The following is a 17,951-nucleotide window of genomic DNA, read 5'->3' as shown; positions in this document are numbered from 1 at the left end:
AGAGAGATAGTTATGCAAGGTGTATTTGTTGATGCCAAAGATTTTTAGATATCATAGTTGCCTTATGTTTTGCTTATGCCAGTGGGAGTGGCAGGGTCGACCAGGCCCAGTGACTAATGGCAGGAGTTGGAGTAGTGCAGAGATGAGGTGGCATAGAGCCTTGCTTGTATGAGGTGGAGACAGTGGGTATAGGTGACTGATAGGTAATATATCAAGGTCATGCCCCATTCTCTCCGGGCTGTGGCTGCAGCAGGGATAAGGGACAATACCATTCATCACAGGACTCTTCAGCAGGGAGGGTTTGGGGATCAGGCAGTGGCTTTGTACCCCATTTCCCCCCAGTCTATGGGTAAAAATTAATGGAGATAGGCAATCTCCTGCAACTGGAAGAGACCTTGAAAGGTCATGGAGTCCAGTCCCCTGCCTTCACAGCAGGACCAAGTACCCTCCCTGACAAATTTTTGCACCAAATCTCTAAATGGCTTCTGCAAGGCTTCTGGGTTTAGCAGGCCAATGCTCAAACCACTGAGCTATCCCTTCCGTGATACATAGTATTGTGGAGGGAGTAATGTGCTTGCTCCTTTCCTGGGATAAGGTGCAGAAGATAGGTGGTGTGACCGGGGACCCACACTGAATTATTCAATTAGGGCAAACTATAAAGAATGGGGCGGGGGATAATCCCCAAATCTAGTGAACATTCCAATAATTAGATTTACCAAACTAGTACAAAACAGCTTCTTGGTTACCCAGAAGCAAAAACGCACTTTTCTTAAAGCAACCTAGATTTGGACTTCCACTCAGACCCCCAAATCAAATAATGATTATTAAAAATCTTATTTATCTACCAATCCCCAAAGATCAAACACATTACCTCCCATGTTAATGAATATCTCACATCTTACTCAAAAATAGGCTTGCTGTCAATTCTTACTAACTAAACTAAAAAAGAAGAGAGCATTGGTTAAAAGGTCAGTATACCTACCAACATGAATCCAATTTTGAGATTACTTTCATAGTAGAGAGGGTGAGCTTTGTAGCTGCATAGAATTCTTTCAAAATTAATCCATAGGTTATGATCCAAGATGATCTAGATGGGACTGGAAATCTCAGTTTTAGGACTCAAAGCTTCTACAGCATGGAGCATCAAGCAGATCTGATAAGAAAAAGGATTAGGATTCAAGACACATTTATATAGTTTCAGGCCTTCTGTTGATAGCAGGGACTCATTAGGTGAACAATAGGCAACCAAGACATTGAAGTAGACCTATTTCCTAAACATCAGTGGTAATTAACTACATTAATTAATATAAGGCAAATGCCTGTTTCCCACCATTCATGTGAGATTTGCTATATGCTTGAGAGACCAATGCAGTGGTATCACTCTACTTAAATGTTAAGATCTCTTTTGGATCTCTGAAATAATAGAATACAGCATGGATGGGAACTGTTTGAATCTTCTTTGAGTGATATTCCCATGGGAGCTCCACTGTTGGTGTTGGGTTGTCTCGGCATCACAGATTGGAGTTTTTCCTAGCAGTAGCTGGTAGGGCTGCGCATGTGCCATTCGTGCCTTTGCACATTGTGCAGTTGCCCGACTCCCCTCAGTTCCTTCGTTACTGCCCTTGGTCACAGATGGAGCTCAAACTCTCTCCCTCTCCTCAGCTGCTTAGAGGTAGAAAACATAGTTATAGTTGGTTAATTTTCCCCGTTCATTACTTAGTTTGTTCTTTAGTTACTCTAAAAAACACATGTTTTTTTCTTCATGTACATAGTTTTAAATGAAACTGAGCGGACAAACAGCATGCAATGGGAATAGGCCTGAACTGCAGCCGCCTTGGATGTTTCATCTCCCCTTTATTTAAAAAAAAAAAAAAAAAAAAGAGCCAGGGAAGAGAAAGAAGGAAGATGAACAAAGCTGGCATAGAACAACTCCAGTAGTTAGTCTTTTTGCTACGATGCCAGGTTCCCCAGATTTAAGAAGTGCAACACTTGTTGGGAGCTTATGCTGGCCTCAGATGACCATTCCTTATTCATCCATTGCCTGGGAGAGACCCATGTTCCCCAGAAGTATGTTCTCTGCTGCAGCCTCACAGCCAGAGCGTGCAGAGAAAGGGAGCTGCATCTCTGTAAGCTCTTCTTGGATAAGGCTCTACAGCCTGCAGAATTATTGTTGAATGGACAAGTGGGTGTTGAGTGCCCCCCCCCATTAAAAATTATTGCCTAGCCCTGACTTAAGGCATATGCTCTAAGAAGAAAGCACAGAATATACACCTTAATACCAACAAAACCACCTTCCCCAAACAAGGACACTCCACCAGTGGAGTAGATCACATCATGGAACAGGCCATCCACATGACCCACAAGAACTTATTTCAATACACGTATCCATGGCTGTCACCTACCACCCCACACGGAAGTCATATAGAGTATTATTGACATACAACCTATATCCATGGAGAACCCCATTCTGAAATAAATATTTCCTGCACTCTCCTCTTCTGGCCTTCAGACAATCTCCCAGACTGTCCAGACTCATCATCATCCCACAGACTAGCTGGTCCTTATTATTCAAGAATAATCTTCCAAGCAACAAATTTGAGAGTTTGGTCGAGGGCCTTCACAACCTCTCGTATCCACCAGTGCCTCACAACTATGAGGCAATCTTCCACACTGTGTGCGCCCTTTTTACAAACAATGGGAAGTGACTACTATGGACTGATGGGTCCTCAAGATTGTAAGATGTGGATACACCATCCCCCTCCTCTCTTCCTCCAACCTCCCCACCTCTCTTCAGGAACCCCTCTCATGAAAAACTCCTAAAGCAAGAGGTAGATCATCTGCTGCACATCAGAGCCATAGATGGGGTGCCTGAACAATATCAGGGCAAGGGATTTTATTCCAATTACTTTCTCAAAGAGAAGAGAACAGTTGATTGGAGGTCTTTCTTTTATATTGATTGAACCCGTACCTTCCGCAATTCACAAATTGTTTGTCTCAATTGCTGAATGCTCTCCAGGAATCCCTTGTCTCAACACATTTCCAGAACTATAGTGTCATTCATCACCCACTGCTACTCCTTACAAAGCAGAGTACTTCCTGCTTCCCTGAGGGCTTTCGCCACACTAGCTGTTTCCATATCCACAGCCTTCCTTAGGTGTGTCACTTCATGACATTTGTTGTGCAGCCACATGGTTGTCCAACCCCACTTTTGAGACACTACGCAGTTTTGACACAGATGGATATGGGCTCTTCATATGCTAATGCAGTGCTCTCCACTGCTAAGTGTCAACTCCAAAGCCCATCTACCAGCTAATTGATTACCACTATGTAGTGGACCCAGGGGAACAGCAGTTGAAGAAAAGTAAGTTACCTTGTGCAGTAATGACGGTTCTTTGAGATGTGTGTCATGTGGGTGCTCTATCATCCATCCTTCCTCCCCTCCTCTTCTTCAGTTTAGATCCTGGCCAATCGGCGTGTACTCTGACGGGAGTTGGGCCTCGTGTCTGAAGTGCAAAGGCGCTTATGTGGCCCGACCAGCTATTGCTAGGAAAAACTACGATCAGTGTCAGGACAACCTGACACCAACAGTGGAGCACCCACGGGGGGAAACATCTTGAAGAATTGTCATTACTGCATGAGGTGAGTAACTTCCTTTTTCATTGTTAACCTGTAACAATATTTCTGTAACACACAAAAACACAAACATTACCAATATGTCATTAGTTTAAAGGATGAATTTGGGTCATTTATCCTGCAGGCTGCTTAACCCTTTGTGGCCATCTGTCACAGTAGACCTGTATGATTCTATTCAGAAAACAACGGATAGAGAGCAAACAACTTGTCTCTGCTTCTGCAGGTGTAGTTTCAGCCCTATTCCTATGAAAGCAAGCATATCCTAATGCTGCTGGATGGGGCCTCACCTCTCTCTACTTGCTAGGTGTTCTGTGAAGTACAAGGCATGGGGTGGGGAATAGGGAGACTGAACTGGGGTATTAGTGAAAGAAGGAATGGCATTGGAGGGCAGTGAGGATGTTGGGAACTGAAGAGGGTGAGGTGTGTATTTGGAAATACTGGAGAGGCAGGGTGCTCCCTCAAATTAACTTGAAAACATGGGTCAGTATGGCTTTAAATAACTAGGGTGCCATCTCCACTTCACTCACTGGCTCGCTATATTTCTCCTGTTCACTTGTCATTAAGGTAACTCCAGTCAGCCCCAGACCACACCGTCTTACCACTGTAACTCAGCACACCTTCTTTAGCAGCCAGTGGGGCTAGTCCTGCATGCTCACAGGCCATGCCAGCCAGGGTGCAGTGCGCTTTCCGTGGCAGAGCAGCGGCCACTGCCTACTAGCACCAGGCTCTGCTGCTGCTGCCCGAGCTGTACCTTATCTTTGGGGTGGGGGGAGGTTGGGGCTCCCCGCGTGCACCCCAGGCCATGGCATTGTGCTGTGTGTATTGCTATGGCCACGGGAAGGGTTTCCAGCCCGCAGCGGGTGGGTCAAACAGCTGGAGCAGGACGGCTCGGGACTCCCCGCGCATCCCTCCGCCTGGAGTGCGGCGAGCGGCGGCGGAGCATGCGCAGTAGCGCGCCAGGTAACGGCCAAGCCGCCGCGTAACGTCAGGGCTATGGCGGAGCGGCTGCTGCTGCGGGTGCGGCGGGGCGGCGATGGGACCCGCTCGGTGTCGCTCCGCGGGATGCGGCTGCAGCGCGTCCCCCGGGGCCTGGCGAGCCTCCCGGGGCTGCAGGCCCTGAGCCTGCGCGACAACGAGCTGCGCTGCCTGCCCGAGGAGCTGGGCAGCCTGAGCCGGGTGAGGCCCCGCAGGCAGGCGGCTGCCACCGCCCTGGGACCCGGCGTGCGTGGCCGCTGGGGGCGCGCGTAGCCTCACGTGCGGAGGCGCCGGGCAGCTCCTCGTCGCCCACACAGAGCCTGCCCCGCCGGCTGCGGGCCCCGCCACCTACCGGCCCCTGGGCGCCCTAGACCTAGAGTTTACCGGCCCCGCCTTGGGGATTTAGGGCGGTTTGTGTGATCTGTGTAAGGGATCGGATTTCTCTTCTGGGGAGTCTTGAGTGTGCGAATGTGTCTGTATTCTAAATAAACGGCACTAAGTCCGAGATGGGATTGACGTTCTCTTACCCCCACCCTTCCACACAGCACTGAATTCACCTTAACACTGTTCAGTTAGTTACATCAGTAACTTGATTTCAGCCGTTACTCTCAATTTATATTTGCATAAATAAAAACAGAATCTAGCCCCTGTATCTTGGTGTTATTGGGTTGTTACATATTTTGTTGGCAGTTAAATTCAGTTATTTTATATTAACTGGCTAGAAGAGTAAAATAGAAGTTCTGCACTGATAATTGTCTACTATATGACATTGTTTTATTATATGTATTTTGAATATAGGCATTGATTTTTCTGTAATATACGGAGAATAGAAGGAAAATTTAATAAAGGTCTTAATTTGCTGGACATCTATGTTTAAAATAGGATGAGTTTATTTTTTCAGTCTGTCTTTACTAAGGAGGATACAGTGTGTAAGAACATTTATGAACATCTCTTTATAGTTGATGGAATTTAATTTGGGAAACAATGTCTTTGAGGAAATTCCAGAACAGCTGAAACATCTCAGTTCACTGCAAAAGCTTCATTTGTTTGGAAATAAGATTGCTACAATATCATCCACGGTATTTGGTAAGTCAATGTAAATCAAAACAGACAAGTAATTACAGTGTTTTTAGACTTTAGCTATAATAATGCATTAGCTATTCCATATATTCATACCAAACAGGATTTTTTTGGTAAAGAGTCAATTTTTTCATATGTTTTATAAACTTTTATAAGCATGATGAAACAAATAGAATATGTCAGCGGTTTCCCAACTGCTGGTCCGTGGATCGGTGCCGGGTCACGAACCTCTGGCTGTTGGGCCACGGCAGTTCTGGGAGCTAGGGCTGGGATACACCACCCAGCGCCTCCCCTACTGCTGTGGCTGTTGGGAGAGGCATGTCCTGTCCGCCTCTCAGCTAGTTAGTTCTGGGAAAGGGTAGAGTCTCCTGGATGTGGAAGAGCAGCTCACTGTGCAGTGGGAAGGCCATGCAGAACCTAGCATGACAACCTTGGAGCAGCCCTAACATGGACAACAGTGCTCAGCTGGTGGCTGAGAGGCAGTGCAGGACTAAGTGAGGGGGTGGGGCTAGTGCTTGGGGCTCTGGGGGTGGGAGGCTGTCACTGGGGGCCTCTGGGGGTGGGGCTAGTAATGGGAGGCCTATGGGGGCAGGGCTGGAACTGGAGAGTCCTGGGATGGGGCTAATATTGGGAACTGGGGTTGGGGATTGGGTGGAGTGGGGCTCTGGAAACAGGAGGGTGGCACTGGGGGGGGTCTGGTAGTGGTGAGGTCTAAGGGGCAGAAGGCTGGCCCTGAGGTGTTTGGGTGGGGGGCTGGCACTGGGGGGGGGGACTCGGGTCAGTGGCTTGCACTGGGGGGTAGTGGAGAGTGGGGGGCTCTAGGGCTTAGGGTTGGCAGTGGGGGGCCGAGGGGGCTGGGCTGTATCCCAATTCTGGCCTCCAGAGCTGCTGTGAACAGCCAGATTTAGTTGTAGTAGTCGCCTGCCATGTGGCGACTGCTGGAGTTGAAGCCAGCTGTTCATGGCGGCTCTGTGGGCTGGGAATTTTGGTGAACCAGTAACACTTTATTTATGTATTTTCATATTAATTCATTGCATAATGAATATATAAATATGCAAATAGGATGTTACTGGTCCACCCAAAAGTTTGTGAAAATGGTTTGCTGGTCCATCCTATAAAAATGGTTGTGAACCACTGGAATATGTGATAACTAGCAGATGTACCTGGAGTTGCTTGGGTCTTTAACTGAAGGTGGGTTTTGTTCTGTTTTGTCTTTTTTGGAAAATAAATGAAAAATGTACATGCTTCGTTTTGAAAAAATAGTCATTGAAATAAAGAAAAATGAAGGCTGGAGTGAGAGTTCAGGGGTAAGGAGAGGCAGGGGGTAGGTGGCTTAGGGCAGAGGTTTGGGCAGTGTGGGGGGACTCAAATCATAGGATGGTGGCCTCAGGGTAGGGAGAAGGAGGTGAGGGGCTCACAGGAAAGGAGGTGGGGGTGCGGAAGTCAAGGCATTTGGGAGGCGGAGGACTTTGGGCAGGGAGTTCAAGACATGGGGCTGGGCAGTGTGTGCCTGTGTTGGTGAGGGTGATGTTGCATTGGTGGCAGCTTTTCCCAGGGAACCATGGCAGTGTTCCCAGCCACCATTTCTCCCAAGGTGTTGGGGCTGTGCTCCCCAGAGGGTAGCTCCTCTTGGGGAGAAATCCAGGTCTGCACGTTTGTCAGGTGGGGGTTGGGGCTCTGTAGGTTGTCCCCAGCCTCCAGCTGTCCCCCTGGCCTGCAGCCTGTCGGGGGGGGGGGGGGGGAGGGCAACCCCCAACCTGCTGCTTTCTCTCCAGCTTGCAGCTGCTCCAGGGTGGGACCCTCCTTGGGGTGGTGGCCATTCCATTCTGCAGCATGTTGGGAGGCTGGCCCCAGCTTCCAGTTGCCCCCCCTGTCCTGCAGCTGGTCTGAGGGGGGTAGTGCTTTGGCTGCAAACCCCATCCTGTAGGTTGTTTGGGGGGGACAATCCGGAGGTGGGGGGGGGGGCAGCTGGCGGCTGGCCAGGCTTGATGGGCTGCCCCTGGCCTTCAGAGCCTCCCTATGGCCTGCAGGCTGTCTGGGTGGGGTCCAGGCTCCAGGGGCTGCCTCTAGCCTCCAGCATCCTGCCCCCTGCAAGCTGTCAGGGGAGGGACCAGGATCTGAGGGCTTAACTTCCCTTAAGCTGCCTCTCTCCAGCAGCTCCCTGGGGTCTAGAGGGTGAGTCGTTGAAGCTGGGGAACTGTCCCCGGCCTCCAGTGCTGCCCCCTCCCCTTGCTGCAGGTTGTCTGGGGTGGGGTTGAAGCTCTGGAGGCCACCTCCAGCAGGCCCTCTGTGGCCTGCAGGCTGTCTGAGGACTGCCTCCTCCTCCAGCACCCCCTCAATATCCTGCAGGCTGTCTGGGAATGGGCCAGGCTCTAGGGGCTGCTTTCCACTCCAGTGGCTGCCCTACAGCCTGCATGCTGTCAGGGGGCAGGGTGAGGGGACTCCCAGCTGCTCCCCTTTTTAATGCCGCCCATGGCCTACAGTCTGTTGGGGGTGTGTGAGACTCTGAGACTTACCCCCCTTCCAACGGCTTCCCTGCACCATGCATGCCGTCCGGAGAGGGGTCAAGCTGTGGGGGCTGCCCCTCCTCCAGTGGGTCCTTTACCCTATGTCCTGTAGGCCTTCTGTGGGGGCCGAGGCTCCTGGGGGCCCAGCTCTGCTTCAGCAGCCTGCAGGTCCTCCATGGTGGGGGCAAGCTCCGGGTTTGGGTTGTGAGGGGATTCTTTACCTCACCTGGTGGCAGGCATGATGGCAGAGCCCCAGCCCTGCTGGCCATTCTCTTTGTGCTGCTGCGGCCCCCAGTGGCCACTCTTAGTATCATGTCCCTCCTCTCTGTGCCCCTCCCTTTTGTGTCCTTCCGCGCTCTGTCCTCTCTCTTTCCATGTTATTGACAACAGTTCCATTCCCGGCACTTCCCATTTTCCAGGCACAGCCAAACCTTGACCTTGGTTAAATTAGGATAAGAGAAAGCTGCATACCAAATTTGATGGTCCTAGCTGTTATGGTTTAGGAGGAGTCCTTGAACAAATGGACTCTCAGATGCACAGTGAGATGAACTCTGAAATATAGCTAGCATGATTTTTTGAAAGGGGGGGGGCACTTCATGAATTTTGGAAGTGGTTGTGGGCCACCCCGGAAGGGGTGAGGCCTCATGCAGAAGGGGGCTGTTTCCTCTAGGTGCAGCCCACCTCTAGCAAGGAGAGGAGACTTTGCATGCTCCCCCGCCCATAGACCCTGATTGGTCTGGGAGTGGGGGGAGTGCATTAAGTCTCTGCCTCCCTGCCCTTCCCTACCAGGGGTGTGGGGCACCTAGAGAGAACCACCAGCTGTTTTGAACAGCTGGTTGTTCCCTCTAGGTCAGTGGTCACCACCAGTAGATCAGGATCTACTGGTAGATCTTGGAGCCTTTGACAGGTGATCTTGACTGGTTTGGCCAAGAGGCTACAAAGTACAGCACTTCAGCTGCCCTTCCCCGCACTGCTGCACATCTCCTGTCCCCACCTCCCCGGGAGCCTCCTGCTTGTGGTACAGAGAAGGGAAGGGAGAGGAGGGGTGCTGATGTCAGGGTGCCCCCTCTTCCACCCTGTATTCTATCTCCACAGAATAAGGGAGCGGGAGGGCGGCACAACAGGGCTTGGGATGGAAGGAGTTTGCTGGCAGCTTTTGAGAGTGGTGTAGGGCCAGGGCAGATGAGACCCTGCCTTAGCCCCACTGCACCACCACCCAGGAGCCATCTGAGGTAAGCAGTGCCCAGCTGGAGCCAGCTCTGAACCCCTGTTCCAGTCATGAACCCCCTCCTGGACCCCAAGAGCCTGTCCTAGCCTTGAGCCTCCTGGACCCAAACTCCTTTGGAGAGCCTGTACTCTAAACCCCCTCCTGCACCCCAACTTCCTGCCCCAGGCTCAGCTTGGAGCCTCTGTACACTCCAAATCCCATAGCCCAAGACCAGAGCCTGTGGCCCAACCCTCTGCCCCTGTCTAGTGAAAGGGAAGGAGAATGGGGGAAGGAGGAAGGGAGGACAGAGTGAGCAGGGGCAAGGCCTCGGGGAAGGAAGTAAGGCAAGGGTATTTGGGTTTGAGATAGATCTTGGATTGCACTTAAATTCAAAAAGTGATCTTGTGCATAGAAAGGTTGGAGACCACTGCTCTAGGTGCTGCTTGCCTCCAGCTGTGGGAGGAGACTTAATGCACTCCCCTGCCCCCAGGTCAATCAGGGCCTGGGGTAGGGGCATGCAAAGTTTCTCACCCCTTCCCCCGCCTCCTCATCCCACCCTGCCAGGGCCATGCGATGGATCTCCAGCCGTTTTGAACAGCTGGTGGTTTCTTCTGATGCCGCACGCCACTGGTGGGGGTGGAGACTTCGTACACTTCCCCCGTCCCCACGTCTCAATTGACCTGGAGGCAAGGGAGCGGCAGAGAGGCCATGATCTGGATCAAATGCCTTGGTGGGCCAGATTCAGCCCATGGACACTGTCTTGCCCACCCTTGCTATGGATTACTTGACCATTCAGAGTGAAGTGGCCCATTAATAGTTATATAGACCTAAAAGGGGAGTTGCTGGGTTACAGACTGTTGTAGTAAGCAATAAATCCAGTGTCTTTATTAAGATCTTTATTTAGTGTCTAGCAAAGCTTATTTTTTAAAATGTGCAGGTTTCCTTTGAAGACAAGGACTAGCCGGTTAGACAAAATGATGGCTTTGTGAAAGTATTCATGCACAGGTGATAGGGTATTTTTGCCTTTAATAATTTTCCTGCATGAATTCATTTGAGAGCATAATTGCTGTCTGATTTCACCCATGTATTTGTTATCACATGTTGAGATAGGTATATGTAGGATGCATGGATCTCAAAATGTATATTGTGGGGGTGTTGATCATTATAGCAGTGAAGATATATTTGTAGGTTTCACATTTGTTTTTCTGACAGGGTCTGATGCAGCTTTGAGTTGATGTGTCCTGGTCTGTGGGATGATGATACGTCTGGATAGGCTGGGAGGTTGTTTAAAGGCCAGAAGAGGAGAATGCAGGAAAGATTTATTTCCGAATGGGGTTCTCCATTGATATAGGTTGTATGTCAATAAGACTCTATATGACTTCCATGTGGGGTGAAAGGTGACAGCCATGGATACGTGACCAGAACTTTTATTTCTGTATTGAAATAAGTTCTCGTGGATCATGTGGATGGCCTGTTCCATGATGTGATCTACTCCACTGGTGGAGTGTCCTTGTTTGGGGAAGGTGGTTTTGTTGGTGTTAAGGTGTATGTTCTGTGCTTTCTTCTTAGAGCATATGCCTTAAGTCAGGGCTACGCAATAATTTTGAATGGGGGGGCACTCCAAAGTGGTCAAGGGCCACACTTCTGTGGAGGGGCAATGGGACGGCGAGTGGGGTGTAAAAGGGAGCTTGGGATAGCGCACTCAGGTTCAGGAAGGGTCTGAGAGGGAGTTTGGGTGAAGGAGAAGGTTATGATCTGGGGCAGGGGCTTGGGATGCAGGGTCAGGAGGGGTTATGGGTACAGGAGAGGATTCTGGCCTGGGGGACGGATGTAGAAGGGGGTGCAGGGTCTGGAAGGGAGTTGTGACCTGGAAGGGGTAGGGAGAGAGGATACAGAAGGCCTGGGTGGTGGTCTGGGGCAGGTAGTTGGGATGGAGAGAGGGGCTGGGGTGCCAGAGACAGGTTCTAGGCAGCTCCCAGCCAGCGGCTCTTCAGGAACCTGAGGCAGGCTCCCTGCCTGTCTGCTGAGCGGGCTGCTCCATGTGGCTCTGCTGCAGCATGGGAAGGGAGAAAGTGAGGAGGCTTCATTTGCGGCTGCTGCCTTCAGCAAAATTTCTCAGCTCCTATTGGCCAGAAACTGACCAATGGGGGCTAAAGGTGTTTTCTAGGGGGCAGGGACAGTGTGTGATGCTTTCTCCTCCCTGCCCAGACTGCATAGCAATTAGTAGTCTGCTGTTTAAAGTGGCTGCAGCTGCTGTATAGTGAGGGTGCTAGCATAGAGACTGTGGTCCGGATCAGGAGGCTTGGCATGCCAATGTGGCCCGCTAGCCGCCTCTTGCCAACCCCTGCTGTAGATAATGGATTTTTTGAGTGTGTTTGTCATGGTTCCTGGAATCTGTGAAGGTGCATGAGGTAATCAGTGGGTTTCATGAACATGGTTGTATATGGAGTTCCATTGTTGAAGCTAAGAGACTTTATTGATGGGTGATGTTTGTTGAAATTGTGGTGGAAATCTAAGAGAATTTAAGTTTTGTCCTGAGGATGAAAATACTATCAGTGTATTTTAGGTATATCATTGGTTTCGTGGTGCATTTGTCTAGAAATTGTTCAAGATGGCCAATGAGTCACCAACTTGACTGTGACCCCTATGCATCATTGTACCTATATTGCACCAACAGTCACCCCAGACAAACTAAGAAAACGAATATTTACGGGCAAGCATTGCGATACTTCAGAATATGCGACAAGAATCTTGTGCTTAGCTTGGACATTGTGCATTCCTTTCCAAGACCTGAAGAAGAGCGCTGAGTAACTTGAAAGCTTGTCTCTTTCACCAGTGGAAGCTGATCAAATAAAAAATATTACCTCACCCATTGTCTTAGTAATATTTTTTGTTTTTCACAAACGGTACCAAAATCCCAATAATTTATAGTCCTTCCACATACAAAGCTCCCTTTTCTCTGCAGCATCTGCACTTTAATTAGGGAAGTCAAACTTTACCTGTCAGCCAATATAGTAATTTGACAGGATATTCACCCATTATAAATGCCTCTATAAGGTACAGAGGGAAAGGTAAACAGAGTAATTGTTAACCTGCCAGCTAGGGTTCTTTACAGTCACTCTCCCTTGGTCTTTAGACTCATAAAGATGAATAGAGAATGTACAGTTTATATTCATTTGGTTAAGGATATATTTCTTAACAGATGGATTAGAAAACCTGATACTTCTCAATCTGAACAACAACAAGCTTAAATATCTTCCTCCAGAAATACACAGGTAAATTGTATTATATAGCCTTGTCTGTGTTGCTTTTATACTGTACCTGTTCTACTCGGGCTCGTCTACACTGGCCCCTTTTCCGGAAGGGGCATGTTAATTTCAGCTATCGTAGTAGGGAAATCCGTGGGGGATATTTATATCCCCCGCGGCATTTAAATGAAAATGTCCGCCGCTTTTTTCTGGCTTTTAGAAAAGCCGGAAAAGAGCGTCTTCACTGGCCCCGATCCTCCGGAAAAAGCGCCCTTTTCCGGAGGCTCTTATTCCTACTTTGAAGGAATACTCTAGATTTTAATACTTGAAGCTCATCTATAAACAAAACATAGTAAAAGCTTTCCCAGGAGTTGAAATTAGTGGCTTATCAAAATGATAGCCAAAGGCAAATACCGCATCTAATGTCCACAAGGACTATACATGAGGGCTTCCTTCAACGTAGGAATAAGAGCCTCCGGAAAAGGGCGCTTTTTCCGGAGGATCGGGGCCAGTGTAGATGCTCTTTTCCGGCTTTTCTAAAAGCCGGAAAAAAGCGGCGGACATTTTCATTTAAATGCCGCGGGGGATATTTAAATATCCCCCGCGGATTTCCCTACTACGATAGCTGAAATTAACATGCCCCTTCCGGAAAAGGGGCCAGTGTAGACGTAGCCCTCATGTATAGTCCTTGTGGACATTAGATGCGGTATTTGCCTTTGGCTATCATTTTGATAAGCCACTAATTTCAACTCCTGGGAAAGCTTTTACTATGTTTTGTTTATAGATGAGCTTCAAGTTTTAAAATCTAGAGTTTCTTTTTGTTTTTTGAGTGCTCATTTCACTTATATGCTCTCATACAGACAGGTTACCTTTTTTATTTTTTTCTTGGAGGGGATGCAATCCCTCATTCTTAGGAATACAATATAAATGTCTCAAAATACTTTTTGGTAAATTTTCTGCGGGTTAGGGTTCTAACTTTGTTCCCAGTCCCACACCCAAATCTTTCAGGTAGTAACTCTACCAGAAACAATTTTGTTAATATTCTCTCTGAACAGTTTGGCTTTTATGTTTTATCTGAACTACAAAATCAGAGCTTTGTACTGTTTCCTGTTACCATATGTATGTCTCATTTCTTGTGCTTTAGCAAATGAAATGAAGTAGTTATATATTGTTTCTAATTTTTATTAATCTTATTTTATACCAAGAACTTTTCAAGAAAGCCTTTAGCATGTAAAATTGTGAATATTTTTGCAAAAATTTAGCTTGAAATTAAAAAGCATAACCTGGATTATGCTATTATTATGATAGTGCCACTCAGGCAAGGTACTGCATAGGAAGACACTGTGGTTTCTTCCCTGGAGGAGATTAAAACAAAAGCCCCCAAGCCCAGACTAAGGGTGGGAGTTTGGGAGGACTGAATTCCAGGCGAAGAGTGGCTACAGGAGAAGAGATGCGCAGGGGACTAGAAGCTTGAACTGGATGTGATGGGGAAGGACAAATGAATGCTTTACTAAAGCAAGATATACTCTAGGAATTATTTTGGGAAGGTTTTCTGGCCTGTGACATAGAAGAGGTACTAGATGAACACAGTGGTCCTTTCTGGCCTGAGAATCTATGACTTTTGGAAGTTGAGGGATTCAAGGAGAGGGGATCATGTAGTCAGATGGGGTAAAGATGATGGTCTAACTACAGGTTGAACTTCTCTAGTTCAACATCCTTGGGACCTGACCAGTACCAAACCAGAGACTTTGTCAAGCCACAGGAGATCGGTATTGTCTTGGAAGCGTTACCAACCCTTCCACTGCTTACTGGACTCTTACAAGTCATTTAGGGTAAATTAGAGCTAAATAACAGCACAGAACACTTAGCACCAGGACTGGTTGCAAACAAACTTTGTGGAACGGTGGGAAACTTGGACACACCCAGGTTAAGTGGACATCCAGCTTACTAAAATCATTCTGGATCATGGATGTTGCCTGACCAGTGTGTGCTGGATACAGAGAGGCAGGAAAAGATGAAATACAGGCAGTCCCCGACTTACGCGGATCCGACTTATGTCGGATCCGCACTTACGAACGGGGCTTTCTCGCCCCGGAGGTCGAGGTGGCGGATTGCTACCTGTGAGCTCCGGGGCGAGAGAGCTCCATTCGTAAGCTGTTCCGGTGCCCCTGGTCTGCTGGAGACCGTCTCCAGCAGACCAGGGGCACCGGGCGGGTTCCCACGCTTCTGAGGCTTTGCCAGAGCAAAGCCTCAGAAGCGCGGGAACCCGCCGCTGCTGCGGCTTCAGTCCCGGTGCCTGTGGTCTGCTGGGGATGGTCCCCAGCAGACCACAGGCACCGGGACTGACGCTGCAGCCGCGGCAGGGTCCCGCGCCTCTGAGACTTTGCCAGAGCAAAGCCTCAGAGGCGCGACACTCCGCTGCGGCTCTGCTCCCCGTGTCCCTGGTCTGCTGGGGGGGGGAGGCGCAGCTAGTGTGCCCCCCCCCCAGCAGACCAGGCTTTTGTTTTGGACCCTGGGGCAGAGCAGCTGGGGCGCTGCCGATTGGTCCTGCAGCGCCGCTCTGGGCACTACTGGACCAACCCGGCAGCACCCCAGCTGCTCTGCCCCAGGTCCTGATTCAGCCGCTGCTGGTCAGTTTCAGCAGTGGCTGAATCAGGACGCCTGGGGCAGAGCAGCTGGGGTGCTGCTGGGTTGGTCCAGTAGCGCCGAGGAGCGGTGCTACTGGAGCAACCCAGCAGCACCCCAGCTGCTCTGCCCCAGGCATCCCCAAGTCAGCCGCTGCTGAAACTGACCAGCGCTGACTACAGGAAGCCCGAGGCAGAGTTGCTCTGCCCCAGGCTTCCTGGAATCAGCCGCTGATCAGTTTCAGCAGCAGCTGACTTGGGGACGCTTGGGGTTCTTAAGTTGAATCTGTATGTAAGTCAGAACTGGTGGTCAGTTTCAGCAGCGGCTGAATCTGGACGCCAGTTCCGACTTACATACAGATTCAACTTAAGAACAAACCTACAGTCCCTATCTTGTACGTAACCCGGGGACTGCCTGTATGTCTTTTGGAGGCAAAAGGTTAATCTTGTAACTAATGGGGAGGATGAATTCTAATGTCAAGTTTTTCTGACCAAGAAGTTCACCTTGTCTATGTTGTAGTTGGGTGAATATATTGTGATTGGAATAACTTCTATTCCAAATTCATTGGAAAAAATTTATCCCACCATAATGAGACAAATTTTTTCCAATGAATTTGGAATAGAAGTTATTCCAATTTTGATGCTATTATTCAATTGTGAAAAAGAAAATGTTCAATATTTTCAACAAGAATGATAGTAAGTTGGAATGAAGAGTACACATTTTACTAACATTTCAGCTACCCAAATATTCTTGTCCTATTAAAACACACCAGGTTTTAGACATACAGGGCCATATTCATTCCTGTAATGCCATTGATTTCAGTGTTGAATTTGTAGAACCTTGCAAATCCACAGATATGTGCTGTATATCTGTGGAGATAGATGTGGATATTGTTCTCTCATTTTTTGCATATACAGATGTGGGATACCAATTTTATTTCTACAACCCTGTAAATTTGTGGATATCTGCTTTATATCCGCATTCGCAGATGTGGATGCAGCTATTCACAGCTCATTTTTGTGATATGGATGTGGATATGGATACAGATTTTGTATCTTTGCAGAGCTCTATGAATTTGACTCAATGTTTTCACATTGAAAAATATTAAGAACCATTTCAGCAGAAAAGCAGCAAATAAATTTAAAACAATTATGATTTCATTCTGATATTCATATCTGATTTTCCTATCCCCAGTTTCTTTGTTTGCTTTTTCTAACCCACACATGTAGTTTGTAATTCATTATTTTTGTTCCTTCAGAAGTCATATGCTCCATGTTATATACTTTAAATGGGAAGAATCTAGTGGCAGACTGTTTTTAAAAAAATAATTGGAAAGAGGGTAAGAGGAAGAAAAATAAGTTCAGGTTATGTGAAGTTCTACACACAAATGACTTAACTAGATATCTTACTCAGCATACTTGAATATAATTGTCATTGATTATGTCTTAATATTTTTTTAATTCTTTCATTGTAATTGCTTGTAAATGACTTTCTCTGCAGCACTTGTGTATACTATTCCATTGAACTTGTTTTGTACTGCAGTTCTAATAGTGCCAAAGTCAACACAACAGTTGAGTGTTTCAGCATCCCATTCAATGTAGAGCTGAGAAAATGTGTTTTATTCCTTTAAAAAAGTTTATTTTGAGTGTGATGCCAGATTGACAGTACCCGAAACTGAAATTCTTTACTTATGGGATAGATTAGTGGTGGGCAACCTGCCGCCTCTTGGTGACATGCGGCTTATCAGAGTAACATGATTGCAGGCTGCGAGACATTTTGCTGACATTGACCATCTGCAGGCACTGCCCCCTGCAGCATCTCTGTTCTCAGCCCATGAGAGCTATGGGAAGCAATGGCCAGCACATCTCTGTCGCCCCTTTGTCTGCAGGTGCCATTTCCTACTGCTTCCATCGGCTGGGAACAGAGAACTGGGAGCCATGGGAGTGATGCCTGTAGATCAGTGGTTCTCAAAGTGCAGTCTCTGGACAACTAGCAGTCTGCAGCCATCTCTCATGTGGTCAGTGGTGGGAACTCACCACCCATCCCTCTTCACCCATGCAATAGGGAGCCTGTGCCACCACTGCATCCTCACGGTTGGTGCGCAGCTGCAAGGCTGCAGTACCAGCACTGGCTGGTAAAAGCAAACTCCCTCTCTCCCCACTCAATGCAAGCTGCTGAGCTACACATGGAGGAGCCACGCCCCCATGGTAAGAGTGTCACATCCCTTAGTTGGTCTCACGGGGCAGGCAGCAGGTTGGGCTGCATGGGGCTTGGCAGAGTGGGCTCTTGTGGTGTGCAAGCGGCTGGCACCTTCCGCCCCCTTCCCTAGAAGCAGGGTGGGTTGTGCAGGGCCTGGTGGGATGGGAGGAGGTGATGCTGGTGATTCTGTGATTGTATAAAAACCCTTATCAGTTATCCACTAGAGTTAGTCCTTAAGTTATCCAGCATAGAGTTCCATTTATATAAAAGTTCAGTATAAAAGTATATAATTAAAAAAATAGAAGTAGCTCGTGTACAGCAGGGTCCCCTCTAAGCTGGGAGGTGGAACAGCTTCACTGGTGATTAATCAGCCCTGTCCAGTTAGAGGCTCAGGGCTCCATGCATAGAGCTGACTGTCTGGGTGGAGCTGATTGATCACCTGTGAAACTGAGAGGGAACACTTATGTACTGAAAATT

The 17,951-nt window shown here is 48.4% G+C and overlaps 1 protein-coding gene across 3 annotated transcripts in view; it reads left to right on the top strand.

Annotated features, from left to right (window-relative positions):
- The first annotated feature begins 1,151 nt into the window (after positions 1 to 1,151).
- Positions 1,152 to 17,951, top strand: part of LRRC69 (leucine rich repeat containing 69) — a 49,794-nt gene continuing 32,994 nt past the window's right edge. For 2 of the 3 annotated variants that reach the window (XM_089776209.1, XM_089776208.1), the window contains exons 1-3: positions 1,152 to 4,809; positions 5,568 to 5,694; positions 12,605 to 12,677. In XM_089776209.1, coding sequence (XP_089632335.1) covers positions 4,282 to 4,809; positions 5,568 to 5,694; positions 12,605 to 12,677 — 728 coding nt within the window. In that variant the 5' untranslated portion in view covers positions 1,152 to 4,281. The remainder of the gene's footprint in view (positions 4,810 to 5,567; positions 5,695 to 12,604; positions 12,678 to 17,951) is intronic. The other variant, XM_089776210.1, reaches the window with a different exon arrangement.

The sequence above is a fragment of the Pelodiscus sinensis genome, chromosome 2 (genome assembly GCF_052426305.1).
Source record: "Pelodiscus sinensis isolate ZL-2025 chromosome 2, ASM5242630v1, whole genome shotgun sequence".
NCBI lineage: Eukaryota > Metazoa > Chordata > Testudines > Trionychidae > Pelodiscus > Pelodiscus sinensis.
This window is presented reverse-complemented; position numbering and strand designations above follow the sequence as displayed.